Genomic DNA, 16,195 nt, shown 5'->3' with positions numbered 1-16,195 from the left:
CGTAATAAACAAATATATTCCCATCTCACTTGTTTATTTTCACCAGGTAAACCAGTATAACTGCACAAAATTTTGAAATAAACATTTCTGACATGCAAAAACAAATCCCCCCAAAATTATTGACCAATATAGCCACCTTTCTTTATGATGACACTCAACAGCCTTCCATCCATAGATTCTGTCAGTTGCTTGATCTGTTTACGACCAACATTACGTGCAGCAGCCACCACAGCCTCCCAGACACTGTTCCGAGAGGTGGACTGTTTTCCCTCCCTGTAGATCTCACATTTTGAGGGACCACAGGTTCTCTATGGGGTTCAGATCAGGTGAACAAGGGGGCCATGTTATTATTATTTCTTCTTTGAGACCTTTACTGGCCAGCCACGCTGTGGAGTAGTTGGAGGCATGTGATGGAGCATTGTCCTGCATGAAAATCATGTTTTTCTTGAACGATACCGACTTCTTCCTGTGCCACTGCTTGAAGAAGTTGTCTTCCAGAAACTGGCAGTAGGTCTGGGAGCTGAGCTTCACTCCATCCTCAACCCGAAAAGGTCCCACAAGTTCATCTTTGATACCGGCCCATACCAGTACCACACCTCCACCTTGCTGGCATCTGAGTCGGAGTCTCTGCCCTTTACTGACCCAGCCTCTGGCCAATCCATCTGACCCATCAAGAGTCACACTCATTTCATCCGTGCATAAAACCTTTGAAAAGTCATTCTTGAGATATTTCTTGGCCCTGTCTTGACGTTTTATCTATGTTTCTTGTTCAAAGGTGGTCGTTTTTCAGCCTTCCTTACCTTGGCCATGTCCCTGAGTATTGCACACCTTGTGCTTTTTGTTACTCCAGTAAGGTTGCAGCTCTGAAATATGGCAAAACTGGTGGCAAATGGCATCTTGGCAGCTTCACGCTTGATTTTTCTCATTTTATGGGCAGTTATTTTGCCCCTTTTTTGCCCAACACGCTTCTTGCGACCCTGTTGGCTTTTTGCCATGAAACGCTTGATTGTTCGGTGATCACGCTTCTAAACTTTGGCAATTGCAAGACTGCTGCATCCCTCTGCAAGACATCTCACAATTTTGGACTTTTCGGAGCCCGTCAAATCTCTGTTCTGACCCATTTTGCCAAAAGAAAGGAAGTTGCCTAATAATTAAGCACACCTTATATAGGGTTTTGATGTCATTAGACAACACCCCTCCTCATTACAGATATGCACATCACGTCATTTGCTTAATTGGTAGTTGGCTCTCAAACCTGAACAGCTTGGAGTAGGACAACATGTATAAAAAGTATCGTGATCAAAATACAACTTGCCTAATAATTCTGCACACAGTGTTATTATTATTATTATTTATTTATATAGCACCATTGATTCCATGGTGCTGTACATGAGAAGGGGGTTACATTCAAGTTACAGATATCACAGTTAACAAACTAACAATGACGGACTGATACAGAGGGGCGAGGACCCTCCCCTTGCGAGCTTACATTCTATAGGATTATGGGGAAGGAGACAGTAGGTTGGGGGTTGCAGGAGCCCCGGTGTTGGTGAGGCGGTAGCTTCGGTAGTGATGAGGAGGCAGCGGGGTCAGTGCAGGCTGTAGGCTTTCCTGAAGAGATGAGTTTTCAGGTTCCGTCTGAAGGATCCGAATGTGGTTGATAGTCGGACGTGTTGGGGCACAGAATTCCAGTGTATAAAAGTTTTTACAGTGCTGCAAATCGGTGGGGGTCCAGGTTCTGAGACCCCCACTGATCAGTCATAATACCACTCTGAAGTGCTGCATGAGCTTTGCACATAGAGCGGTGTATGGGCTCAAAAGTAAGTCTATGGATCCATGAATTCACTCCTACAGAGCAGTCTCCGGACCCATAGACTTACTATCGAGTCCATAGACTGCTCATGCCGTTGTGGACTTCAGAGATGTATTTTGACCAGCAGTGGTCTTAGGTCCCAGACCCCACCAGTTGGCAGCATTATGCAGCACCTGTCATATAAATAGTTTTATATAGTGTCAGTTACGCTTTAGTCACGGACCGCACACATGAGCCATCTACATGTTGTCCGTTGTGTTCACGGACTCCTAAATTGCTATGGGTAATTTTGATCTGTGACACCATTCAAAATCAGACATGGTTTGTTTTGCAGATACAGTTCGCAAAAAAAACACGGACATGTGAATAGCGTCATAGATTTTAATTGGTGCATGTTCAGTCCGTGAAAAACACTTGATGAACATGAAAATTGGACATCTTTATACATTTGCATATATGTCTCTTACCAGACATGTGTCTCTATGATGGAAACTATAGTGGGGTTAAGTGCTTAAAACTTGTGATATCATTTATTTGTAAACTATCAATTTGGTGGAAATTTCTTTCTAGAGAGGAGAATAATACAGAAGTTAAAAAACGGAAACCAGTGGGTCGTCCTCCAGGTTCGCACAGAAGAAAGATCTTCCAGAATGACACCTGCAATTCTCCGTCTCCGGTGAGCAGAATGTTATCTGACGAGAAGTTGAAATGTATTGATTTGTATAACTTAATTCACACTCGCAGGTCTTCATCTCAAAGTGCACGGCAGCTTGAGTAAAAGTACAACAGTGTCCATAAATGAAGGAAAGAAAAACGGCACTCCACTCTCTTCATCTTACACTCCAGCCTTATTTTCACTTGTGCAATAATGCCATACCGACTAGCTGACGTTAATAAGAAAAATGGGAGTTAAAAATAAACCCCCAAAACTCTAAATAAAAATAATTTCCCTGTTTTTATAAATCATTATTTAAAAACAAAAAGGACTCAGAATTGGTATCACTGTTTACGTCATTAGCTATAAACTGATCACATTATATAACCCTATACATTGAACACCATGGAAAAAAATTGAAAAAACTATGGGAGGATTGCTCTTTTTGTATATTCTATCTCCAAGGAAGGGAATAATAGGTAATAAAAAAGCAGAATGATACAAATATGAACTCATGCCGTAAAAAACAAGCCCTCACCCTGCTCCATAAACAGGAAAAGTAAAACGTTTGGACTCCCAGAATTTAGAGACTTTTTTTTTTTTTTTATAAGTGTTTTTATTGTGCAAAATGAATAAATTCGGTATCTAGTCAATTTGTGGCCTGCAGAATTAAAAACTAAATGTCATTTACGCCTTGCAATGAACATTGTAAAATCAAAATTCCCACCCAAATTGCAATATTTTTGTTTTTAATGTTTATTGTCCCAACCAATAATTATAAAATACAACTCTGGATGAAAAAACAAAACAAAAAAAACAACCATTCATTTGTCTACGTGGACGGGAAAATAAATGCTATTCTAGTTCTTGAACTAGATCTATGAAAAACTGAATAAAATTGCCAGGTTTTAAGGGGCAAAACGTGTGTATTTAATTGGTTAATCAGTGCAGAATGTTGAGACATTTCAGTGTAAAAACTGTTTTTCAAGTGTGGATCCCCCCCTCTTCAGGCTCACGGCAATTTTTGTGCTCCCTTGATCAATTAGTACAAATCCTCCCTTAAAGGTATCTGCACATGTTAGTAATTAAAGCAGAAATTTCTGCACCATTTCTGCATCAGTTGGCAGGAAAAACGCAGTTGCTGAAACTCACGTTTTTTTGCGCCATTTTTTACTTGCTTTTTTAATTCAGATTTCCCCCCTCTCATTAGTATGGGTGAAATCTGCAGCAAAACGCTGAAATAATTGACGTGCAGCAGACTTAAATCTGCACATCACAATTAAGCAACGTGTGCACGAAACTTCAGGATTCTCATTCTCTTTGCTGACATGAGGAAACCCTTCAGGTTTTGTGAAAAGTCTGCACTGAAAAACACAACATGTGCACACAGCCTGATATTCCCCATTCCGTTTTAAATGCACTGCTGGTCACACTAAGGTGATTAAAATAATAATGATGATCTATAAATACTGGATTAAGTCTGTCACTGAAGTGAGTTTTTTTTTTTTCTTTGAACCCATCTATTTGACAACACCCCGTTAGTTATGCAGTATTTGCCACTACTTGTGCACAGCAATGAATGCTCAGTGTACCTCAGAACATGTGACGCCACCTAGAAATCCTTACCAGGGAGCAGAAAGGACGTCAAATGTCTGTCTTATATTTCTGCTTATTATTACTTCACTGACAAGTTCCTGTTAAACTAACGCGACTTCATTCAATTTTTTTTATATGCAAATTTTAGAAAATGGAGACTGATGCAACCTTGAAGGACAACACTTTAGACTCATTGGAGGAAAGAAAGTAAGAGACTGGATTACCTTGGTGTTCTCAATCATTATTAGAATTGCTTATTCTGTATGGGCTTTAAAATCTTTTCTCTGATCTCCTTATCTTAGGACTGCAGACATCACCACTTTTTCATCTAGTAACTCTGATTTAGAGTCCAATGGCGCTGCCAGTTCAAAAGAGACTACCTCAGCCAGCCTTTCCAGGTATTTGTGTGTTTACGAGCTCTGCAAAGAAAGATGCCTGATTGGCAAATACAGTATGTATTAATGTGTAAATAATTTGGTACGCTTTTGATCCTATAGCAACATCTCATGTGTATACAGTGGGGCAAAAAAGTATTTAGTCAGTCAGCAATAGTGCAAGTTCTACCACTTAAAAAGATGAGAGGCGTCTGTAATTTACATCATAGGTAGACCTCAACTATGGGAGACAAACTGAGAAAAAAAAATCCAGAAAATCACATTGTCTGTTTTTTTATCATTTTATTTGCATTTTATGGTGGAAAATAAGTATTTGGTCAGAAACAAACAATCAAGATTTCTGGCTCTCACGGACCTGTAACTTCTTCTTTAAGAGTCTCCTCTTTCCTCCACTCATTACCTGTAGTAATGGCACCTGTTTAAACTTGTTATCAGTATAAAAAGACACCTGTGCACACCCTCAAACAGTCTGACTCCAAACTCCACTATGGTGAAGACCAAAGAGCTGTCAAAGGACACCAGAAACAAAATTGTAGCCCTGCACCAGGCTGGGAAGACTGAATCTGCAATAGCCAACCAGCTTGGAGTGAAGAAATCAACAGTGGGAGTAATAATTAGAAAATGGAAGACATACAAGACCACTGATAATCTCCCTCGATCTGGGGCTCCACGCAAAATCCCACCCCGTGGGGTCAGAATGATCACAAGAACGGTGAGCAAAAATCCCAGAACCACGCGGGGGGACCTAGTGAATGAACTGCAGAGAGCTGGGACCAATGTAACAAGGCCTACCATAAGTAACACACTACGCCACCATGGACTCAGATCCTGCAGTGCCAGACGTGTCCCACTGCTTAAGCCAGTACATGTCCGGGCCCGTCTGAAGTTTGCTAGAGAGCATTTGGATGATCCAGAGGAGTTTTGGGAGAATGTCCTATGGTCTGATGAAACCAAACTGGAACTGTTTGGTAGAAACACAACTTGTCGTGTTAGGAGGAAAAAGAATACTGAGTTGCATCCATCAAACACCATACCTACTGTAAAGCATGGTGGTGGAAACATCATGCTTTGGGGCTGTTTCTCTGCAAAGGGGCCAGGACGACTGATCCGGGTACATGAAAGAATGAATGGGGCCATGTATCGTGAGATTTTGAGTGCAAACCTCCTTCCATCAGCAAGGGCATTGAAGTTGAAACGTGGCTGGGTCTTTCAACATGACAATGATCCAAAGCACACCACCAGGGCAACGAAGGAGTGGCTTCGTAAGAAGCATTTCAAGGTCCTGGAGTGGCCTAGCCAGTCTCCAGATCTCAACCCTATAGAAAACCTTTGGAGGGAGTTGAAAGTCCGTGTTGCCAAGCGAAAAGCCAAAAACATCACTGCTCTAGAGGAGATCTGCATGGAGGAATGGGCCAAAATACCAACAACAGTGTGTGGCAACCTTGTGAAGACTTACAGAAAACGTTTGACCTCTGTCATTGCCAACAAAGGAAATATTACAAAGTATTGAGATGAAATTTTGTTTCTGACCAAATACTTATTTTCCCACCATAAAATGCAAATAAAATGATCAAAAAACAGACAATGTGATTTTCTGGATTTTTTTTTCTCAGTTTGTCTCCCATAGTTGAGGTCTACCTATGATGTAAATTACAGACGCCTCTCATCTTTTTAAGTGGTGGAACTTGCACTATTGCTGACTGACTAAATACTTTTTTGCCCCACTGTATATGATGGTGTGTACTGAGCTGTATACTCCAAAAAGCTAATACTTTGTGGCAAACCCTAGTATCGGAGATAACTCAGATCATTTCTAGTGATGGAGTGAGCATGCTCGTGTGCTAACACTGTCTTCGGTGTGCTCGAAAAACTGTGTTCAAGTCCCCACGCCTGCATGTCTCTCAGCTTTTAGGCTACTTTCACACTAGTGTCGGTACGGGGCCGTCACCATGCGTCACCCCGATGTACCGACCCACGTTGTGAAATAAATGCACAACGGGGGCAGCGGATGCAGTTTTTCAACACATCCGCTGCCCCATTGTAATGTCTGGGGAGGAGGGGGCGGAGTTTCGGCCGCACATGCGCAGTCGAAAATGGCGGACACGACGCACAAAAAAGTTACATGGAACTTTTTTTGTGCCGACGGTCCGCCAAAACACGACGCATCCGTCGCACGACGTATGCGACGTGTGGCCATACATCGCAATGCAAGTGTATGGAGAAAAAACGCATCCTGCGGGCAACTTTGCAGGATGCGTTTTTCTCCAAAACGACGCATAGCGACGTGCGTCACACGACGCAAGTGTGAATGTAGCCTTAGACAGCTGCAACACATCCAGGGATTACCTGTTTGTTAGGAATTTCCTGCATGTCTCTCGGCTGTCGAAGCCGCAAAACGTGCGGGTGTGGGGACTCGAACATAGTATTCAAGCACGCCAAAGACACTCGGCAACACCTTATCCGAGCATGTTTGCTCATTACTAATCCTTACCTTTTTAGTCTCTTTAATGCCCTACAGTAGTTGGTAATTGCCCCTGTCACTGTGTTGGCTGAGGTCTTCCCACCCCCCTTGTTCCTTTGTTGTGGTTGTCTTTGGGCCTTATAAAGACTCTCTCCACCCCGATCTTCAATCTGTTTACCTTGTAATTCTTTCCCGTGTTACACTAAAGGTACCTTCACACGAAACGATTTTGGAACGATATCGCTAGCGATCCGTGACGTTGCAGCGTCCTCACTAGTGATATCGTTTCGTTTGACACGCAGCAGCGATCAGGATCCTGCTGTGATGTCGCTGGTCGCTAAATAAAGTTCAGAACTTTATTTGGTCGTCCGATCGCCGTGTATCGTTGTGTTTGACAGCAAAAGCAACGATACCAGCGATATTTTACACTGGTAACCAGGGTAAACATCGGGTTACTAAGCGCAGGGCCGCGCTTAGTAACCCGATGTTTACCCTGGTTACCAGTGTAAAATGTAAAAAAACAAACCGTACATACTCACCTGCGCGTCCCCTGCCGTCTGCTTCCTGACACTGACTGAGCGCCGGCCCTAAAGTGAAAGTGAAAGCACAGCGGTGACGTCACCGCTGTGCTGTTAGGGCCGGAGCTCAGTCAGTGTCAGGAAGCAGACGCTGGGGGACGCGCAGGTGAGTATGTACTGTTTGTTTTTTTACTTTTACGCTGGTAACCAGGGTAAACATCGGGTTACTAAGCGCGGCCCTGCGCTTAGTAACCCGATGTTTACCCTGGTTACCCGGGGACCTCGGCATCGTTGGTCGCTGGAGAGCGGTCTGTGTGACAGCTCTCCAGCGACCGAACAGCGACGCTGCAGCGATCGGCATCGTTGTTGCTATCGCTGCAGCGTCGCTTCGTGTGAAGGTACCTTAAGGCTGTATGCACACGTTGTAGGCTTTGCTGCATTTATTCAGTGCAGCTTTGTCACAAAACCCAAAGGGTTTCCTAATGCTAGCAACGTGATTGAGAATCCAGAAGTCTCGTGCACATGATGAATGAGATCCTCTTGCTCACGTTGCTTATTTGTGACTTGGAGATTTGGTGCAGATTAAAAATCTACAGCATGTCAATTCTTTCAGCATTTTTGCTGCAGATTTCACCCATACTATTCCCCCATAGATAAGTGGGGGAATAGCTCCACAAAAAACGCTAGTAAAAACGCGTGTTTTTGCTGCTGTATATTGCCTGCAAAGAGATGTAGAAAATACTTAACATGTGCGTATACCCTAAGGCCTCTTTCAGACTTCCGTGATCATCATTCTGATCTTGGATCACCATGCACGGACCTTGTCTGCCGAACAGAGTGTGACAACCTTATAGAGCGAGAAGAAGCCAGTCCATGCACTGCGATCTGATATCAGTCCAAGGATCACAGCCATTTCAAAGAGCCCTAATAAGCATAAAACAAAGCAGTACCTGCACCCCAAAATGGTAGATGAAGGAAAAGTTCAGCTCATCCTTTTGTTGGCTTTGTAAATCCTTCAGCAATGAAACCACTCCTGCTTGATGTAGAGGGAATGGAAATGTTCCAGCCGGTTTGGATAAAATAATTTCATAATTTTTTTTTATTTCTGTATCAATAAAAACTTTCAAAGCATAAATTCCATCAAAGCAAAAAGTTACCACCAAGTCCTACTCGTTTCAGACGTGTCGCTGTCGTTCTTTATGGCGTCTATCCATCAAAAAGACAAGCCTTCATACAGAGGGGCAATTCATGGCTCATAATAATGGTGAAAATGAAAGCTTAATAAATGTTCTGTGGTCGTAATAGTACTTACCTGCAAAATTAAGGGACTCTTTCCAAGTGTATTATAGACCTTTCTTTGTATTCCTCTTTCAGTCCTCCGTCAGACATGAGAAAACTTACACGCACAGGACGTTCCTGGTCTACCCCTGTACTACCACCTAGAAAGCGAGGGCGACATCCCCGAAAAGCTCTTCAAGCCCATAACTCGGAGATTGTAAGGAATGATGAGAGGAAGGAGGATACTCATCCTACCGGACTTAACGCCGATATTGTAAAAAATGTCAACGATCACGACTTACAGCTACATCACCTGAAGAATTCAATTACCAATTACTTTGGGGCAGCAGGCAGAATAGCTTGTGGCGAAAAATATCGTATTTTGGCTCGTCGAGTAACACTTGACGGGAAGGTGCAGTATCTTGTGGAGTGGGATGGCGCCACCGCCTCCTGACCTCTATTCTGGACAGCCTTGTTGCTTCTTTTATTTTCTCCCTCTCTCATGTTGAAGTGATAAGTAACTTATTATTCACCCCTCTACTGCCAAGGTGCCTACAACACGCATGGTAGCAAATGGGTGCTGGAATAGAGGAGATAAAAAAAAAAAAAAAAAATATATATAGGTCTATTTTTTAATGAATTTGAATGGTGAAATTAGAGAACATTGCTTTTAACCAAATATCTGCAACGGTGCACATCTGCGAGAATGGCGTGGTTTACAGTGTTCTCCTTACTCAAGCATTAATGTGTTGTCTGTGAAATGTGGGGTTTGTGTGTAGCGGAGGAGGTGTTGTCATTCTATTTGGTAATACTTGCACCAGGTCTCGATACCTACGTGTCTCCTACATCAGGTGAAACTTCAATCCGTTATTTCCTCAATGTACAAATCGTCTTTTTTAGGATTCCCTTTTACTCTGACATCTGGTTACCAGACAGGTTAGTGCGATCTACACCCTTAATACTGCAAATAAGAGCAGTAGCATCAAGTGACGTCATCAAAATGTTTGTATCTCTGTCCCAGACTCGCTATAGCAAAAGTGTGGATAGACCATTTCTACCTCTACTGTAATGGACGGATTTGAAGGATTAGCGCTTATATGCAATGGCACAAAAAAACAAAACAAAAAACTCTGTTGCTAAATTGAAAACTTGCACTCGATTTTTATATCCGCCTGCAAAACTTTTGTTGGCCTAACTGGAGTCATTGCTCAGGTTTATTAAGAAAAGTGAACACAAAAAGGATTTATGTAGGGTGCCCGAATGTGTAGCTGAGCATCTAATCGTCCACAGTTTTGCTACAAGCTGATACAGTTTTCATTGGCGTTTACCTTAACGGTGTCTTGCACAAATGACAGAAACTACAACTATCAAGCCTTATGGGGAAAAAACACATGGCACAAACATGGGAATTTGTGGTAAAACTTTGTGGCTCCTCATCAGGGTTTGTGCACAAGACGTCTTTTAAACTCCGGGCAAAACCACCAAGTTTTTCAATCATTAGATTGTTCAGGAAACTGGTGTGCTTTTTTTATACGTTTTGTCTGATGGCTATTTTTTTGGGTGGTAACGTTCTCTTTTTTTATAGTCCTATTTGGTCACTCCATTGAGTAATGAAGACAATGCTAGTTTTTTTTTTAAGCTGAAACATTCCAAAATGCGTCTCCTTAGCTTTACCATTGTTTTGTACTTTAAAGTACAAGCGGAAAACGACTGATGAAAGGACATTTTAATGCTTGTTGGGTTTTTTTTAAATTTTTTTTTTTAGAAACCTAAATTGGTTAACAGATGTGCAAAAACCTAAATATAAGAAAAGCATCATGTTACATAGAAATGCATGTGTGCATTCTTTATGATTTTTTTTCTATTAGGTCTTTCAGGTTGTTTTTGATGGTGGAATCCGCCTGATAAAGCCATCTTGTGCACATACCTTCACTCTGTATAAACTGCATCAATTAGAATCGCGCCTTAGGGTGGTCTTCACGCGGGTTTGTAAAAAAAAAATTATTATTTTTTTTTTGTCATGTTATTTCTGAAATATGCATGTGTTGCGCATGCATTTGTGGGCTTGTAGTGTTCTGCGTGATCAAGAACTGCTTGCAGTTTGCCACAATTTTGCAACAAGTCCAATGAAGTTTACAGAGTGCTTCACCTGTACTTGCCTTTGATCACCGCACAATACCGCCCTGTAAATGGCACAATGAACCATTGTTTACTGCTGCCACGTATTTGGGATACTTTGATTCATCACAAACTTTTGAACATCATAATTTTCCATCCCCCAAAAATGGTTAAAATGACGGAATATAAAAAATACAAATGTAATACATATAAACTAGCCACAGCCTCTGCACTGCCAATCTCTGGGGTCCTTCTCTGCTCTGACATTTTTTTTTTCCACTATTTTCTGTAGTTTTTATGTGGTTGTGTTTTTGGTTTTGTTTGCTAAGCGGTGATTGGGATCTTTTTATATATGAGTGGGAGGTACATGATTTATTATTGACAGGAGGATAATAATGTGCTCGGCTACTGAAGCAGGTAGTTAGTTCTGGTCATTCATCTAATCATGTACAAGGAGTTTGACGTCATGGTAGAATCAGTGGTGCTGTAGCCTTCTCTGCCTTCATTAATTCTAGACATTGACTGGCACTATTTTCGTTCAAGCAATGAATTTAAGAATTATTTTATATTTTGTAAATTGTTTATGTATGTACCTAGTTAGGTAGACCGCCTCGTTTTATCGTTACTTTCCAAAATGTGATCTATGCAATATATCGTTTTACTTGCATTTTTTTTTCTTCTAATTATGCGACCAGGACAGGTAAAATGAAATTTTTGTAAGTTTTGAGAGCATTTGCAGTCCTGCTAATAGCCAGAAGTACAGACGTTTTGTAAAATATTTTGCTGGCTTTTATGCGTTGAAGAATTTTTTATATTAATAGTGAAAAAAATTTGCTAAAACTTCATTGTAAATGATTGTTGACTGCTGATTTTGTCCAGCAGTGTACTGTGCCTGCGTTCTAGACCTTCTTTTATAATAATCGTTTTTCTGCTCTAATTCTTGTAAAACACCGACAAATCATGCCTGATAATTGGTATTTATTCTCTTATTTTCCTCTTGTTTGTATTAACACAGAAAAATGTATATTTTTCAGCCAGCTAAAATCTTTGTTTTTGTTTTTATCTTGTAAAAGAAAAAATGTTCAAGGTATATTTGTAAAATTTTTGTACAGAACATACCGAAATATCATTTTTCATAGAGTATGGTTTCTTTTGTTTTTTAGAATTACAAATACCACTGATTACATGACACATCATCTTATTTATCTTCTGAAGGAAAATGCTACTTTCAGTAATACAGCTGTACCCTTCTTTCTCATTGCAGCCCCATCATTAAAGTGCATTACTGTAGAAAATGACGGTCATGTTTCCTGCTCATTGTTCTTGGTGCTTTATTGGGTTTGTGTATTCATTTCCAGCAATAGCCGATGTGCACATCCTGCACGACACCCTAAAGTTACATATAGAAACCTAAGCATGCAGGCTTCCAGTGGCCATTATATTCCGACATACGTATGGTTTTTTTCCTTCCTAAAGAAAATAAATCCTCTATTCTGGTGGACTATGAAGGTACAGTCAAACCATAGAATGCTGTAGGTGCAATAGCTCAATTGTTTTTTGTGTGGCACTAGGCATTCAATTTTGTATCTCCTCACCCTGCCTCCTTCTCAAGTTCTAAAGTGAGAACTAGATTTTGTAAAGGTGAAACGACACCATGGGACATCTTAGAGCATCATACAGAGTGGGAAATACAACAGGTGACCATGTGGACCATATCTAGTCAGTTTGCAGTGCCTTATTACCTAAGGTGGTTTCAGCAGAGTCTATATTGTAAATCTTGTAGAATGTGGAGAACCCAGATGCAGCCTTGGATACCTGCAGAAAGAAAGCCTGATGCCTGCCTGTCTTCGTGGAATGGGTGGTAATTGACTTCGCACCCACCACAGACCTAACCCACTTGGAAATAGTTGTGTTTGAGGCTGGCAGAACTGTGCCAAGCTCATCACGAGTTGCAAAAAAAACCAAATGCTGAAGATTTCCATGACAGTTGCGTACACTAATTGCCATAACCAAATCTAATTTATGCATATGACACTTGTGGATGGGAAAGGTGATATGCTAATTGATATGAAAGGCAGAAACTTCAGGAGAAAGGAAGGCATAGATCGCAAGACCACCTAGTCTAATTGGCAGGAAGGTGTAGCTAGCTCAAACTCAGCCAGTGGAGAAGATAGCCACCAGAAATGCTACCTTCCAGGAAGAGAGATTTGGGAGAAATATCACAAAGACTCAAGGGGAATACTAAGGCTATGTGCACACGTTGTGGATTTGACACTGCGGATCTGCAGCGGTTTTCCATTCATTGTACAGTACCATGTAAACGTATGGAAAACAAAATCCGCAGTGCACATGCTGCAGAAAACAAACACACGGAAACGCAGCGTTGTTTTTTTCCGCAGCAGGTTAATTCTTTGTGCGGATTCCACAGCGGTTTACACCTGCTCTTCAATAGGAATCCTCAGGTGTAAAACCGCAGGTGGAATCCGCACAAAAAACGTGACAAATCCGCAGTGCGGTTTATCTGCGGATTTTGCAAAAATGTGGAAAAATCCGCACACCAATCCACAACGTGTGCACGTAGCCTCAAGGTTCCACAGATTGCTCATAAGTAGAGGCACAGTAGACATCTCCGTGAAGGCAGATTTTAACCTGATGATCAAAACCAGTGTATGGAAAGGCAAAATTATAACCTTATAAGGGAGGCAGAGGTGAGGCCTAAATCCAAACTTTACTGGAGAAAAATAATTGAGTGGAACAATATAAAGTAAGATTCCAAACTTCAGTGGTATACCCTAGCAGATTGAAACTTGCTGGCTTTGAACATTGTTTGCATGATGGAGGCAGAATTACCCTTGGACTTCATCATTTCAGCCTTAAGGCCACGTTCACACGTTGAGTATTTAGTCAGTATTTTACCACCTTATTTGTAAGCCAAAACCAGGCGTGGCTAATAAATGCAGAAGTGGTGACGTGTTTCTAATCTACTTCTCCTCTGATTGTTCCACTGTTGGTTTTGGCTTACAAATACAGAGGTAAAATACTGAATGCTCAACGTATGCACGTGTCCTAATAGTCATGACTTTAAATGTAGTTGAGGTAAGTATGGTGGAATAGCAGAAATGGGTAAAAGAGGTTGGGAAGAAGGTGGAGTCATGGAAAGTCTGCAACCGGATGAATCTGTTTAGCATTATGGGCTTGTCAAGCCTAATCAGGGGCTATTAGAGTTGCTGGGATGCTTTTCTTTTTGACAAGTTTGAAACACGAGCATAAGGAGAACAGAAAGAATGCTTCCCAAGAAGTAGCCTTCACATTCTGTTTGAGATGGGACACAAGAAGGTCCACGCCAGGGGTTCCTAAGACAAAGAGCTGATGCCAGATCTCGCGAAGAAGAAACCACTTTTCTGCATCTTATTCTTAACTGAGAAAAATCAATTGCTTCAAACCAGATTGTGGACTGTATGGAGAGTCAGAACATGAAGCTCCAGCAGCTCCCTTAATTTCAGGGGAGCTCATGATGCCATACCTTCCAGTGGTTCAGGTAACAATTGCCATCTGTCTGGACCTGAAGGACGGGACCAATGGGAAAGAGCTGTAAGGCTACGTTCACACTAGCGTTGTGCGCCGCTGCGTCGGCGACACAACGCACGCAAAAACGCGTCAAAACGCACGCAAAAACGCTGCGTTTTGCGACGCATGCGTCGGTTTTTGCCGAAAATCGGACGCAAGAAAAATGCAACTTGTTGCGTTTTCTTGGTCCGACGCTTGCGGCAAAAAAGACGCATGTGTTGCACAACGCAACAAAAAAAACGCATGCGTCCCCCATGTTAAGTATAGGGGCGCATGACGCATGCGTCACCGCTGCGTCGCCGACGCAAACCCGACGCACATTAGCTTAACGCTAATGTGAACGTAGCCTAAGTGTTTCTCAGTTCCAGGATATTGAGAGAGGGTTACTGCAGAGTCTCGGCTCCAAGTGTTAGGAGACTACAACTTCTCAAGCAAGGCTGGCATAGGTTGTCACCACCTTCCATTGGATGGAAAAGGATTTGCCGTGGAGCGAAGTGGTGTCTGTGGACTTGCACAGGTAGGAAAAAAATCCTCGAAGGAATCCACTGACTTGTTCTATAGAGACATAATGGCTAAAAGGAGTGGGTGGCAAAAGACTGTCATCCCTTCGCCAACAGATTGTCTAGATTGGGGATGATCACCAAGCCTTTGGCACAATTTAGTGCAAATCCAATGGGAGGAGGGGGGATATGCTGGAAAAGAAAACCTACATGGAGGGAATCGCTAGTGTGACCTGGCAATGGGGGCGTGAAGATACGCTCCGCAGATATCCACAGAAAAGCAAAACTCTCCTTTCTCCAAAGACGCAGCCATTAATTCAATGCAAAATCTTTGGACCTGCACAAATCTGTTGAGCTTTAAATCCAGGATGGGTCTGACTAATCTCAAGGAGTTACAAGGAAGAGCCTGCTTAAAGTTGAGGAGAAAAATTATTTTAACCCATGGATATTACGTCCTTGGCCCTGGTGTCTACTATATAAACAGGTTAAATCTTCTCTCTGAAATAGAAAAAGCATACCCCCAATGCACCCAAGAGGACAGCTTGAGTGGTCATCGTAGAGTTGAAGGGGTAGACCATTTCAGGAAGGCTTTAGTTTTGATGAGATTTGTTTGTTATGGCTTGTCACATACACACCCATGAAGGCTGGTCAAAGCAGTAGCAAAACTGGCCTCAATGTCAGTGATAGCCTGAGGATTTGGAGCAGAGGAGGGCACACCCATCAGTGATGTGCAGCATTACTCAAATTCCTAATATTTCACATTTGGGAAAGAAATTTACAAGTAGTCTTGGAAGCAGTAAACATAAAATCTGGCCTGATCAGATGTTGTTTTTTTCCCCCTTACAATTGTAGCATAGGTGTATAAATAGAGCAAAATCCAAAACCCAAAAACAGAAGTCAAAGTCATAATTCTGTAGTAACAAAATAGCTTTATTAAATACTTAAAAAACAACACATCTATAAATTAAAAGATATTAACAATGGAGACAACATATGCAAATAAATTGCAAGATACACGTAATGTGCCACAAGTCATATGTATATCCATATATCCAAGTGCATAGGGGGCCCATCATGGTAATATCCATACCTATGTATGTTGCTGCTATTCTAGGTAAAAAAAAACAAAACTAACCACAAATGTGGAAGTATCTAAGCAAACAACTCTGCTATGGAAATACTAAAGTGCCATACGTTATATGTATATAAAGTGCATAGTGCCCTGCTCTTACCACCACATAACTTCCATAGCAAATAAAGAGTCACATGTAGGAAAATCCTATTACTATTCAAA

At 41.6% G+C, this 16,195-nt stretch overlaps 1 protein-coding gene across 1 annotated transcript in view; it reads left to right on the top strand.

Moving 5' to 3' along the window:
• The window catches only part of MTF2 (metal response element binding transcription factor 2), a 71,316-nt gene extending 61,903 nt beyond the window's left edge, over nucleotides 1-9,413 (top strand). The window contains exons 12-15 of the mRNA XM_077277397.1: nucleotides 2,384-2,489; nucleotides 4,213-4,271; nucleotides 4,367-4,462; nucleotides 8,813-9,413. Of these exons, the coding sequence (XP_077133512.1) occupies nucleotides 2,384-2,489; nucleotides 4,213-4,271; nucleotides 4,367-4,462; nucleotides 8,813-9,170 (619 nt within the window). The 3' untranslated portion in view covers nucleotides 9,171-9,413. The remainder of the gene's footprint in view (nucleotides 1-2,383; nucleotides 2,490-4,212; nucleotides 4,272-4,366; nucleotides 4,463-8,812) is intronic.
• The last annotated feature ends 6,782 nt before the right edge of the window (nucleotides 9,414-16,195 follow it).

The sequence above is a fragment of the Ranitomeya variabilis genome, chromosome 8, assembly GCF_051348905.1.
Source record: "Ranitomeya variabilis isolate aRanVar5 chromosome 8, aRanVar5.hap1, whole genome shotgun sequence".
In the NCBI taxonomy this organism is placed as follows: Eukaryota; Metazoa; Chordata; class Amphibia; order Anura; family Dendrobatidae; genus Ranitomeya; species Ranitomeya variabilis.
This window is presented reverse-complemented; position numbering and strand designations above follow the sequence as displayed.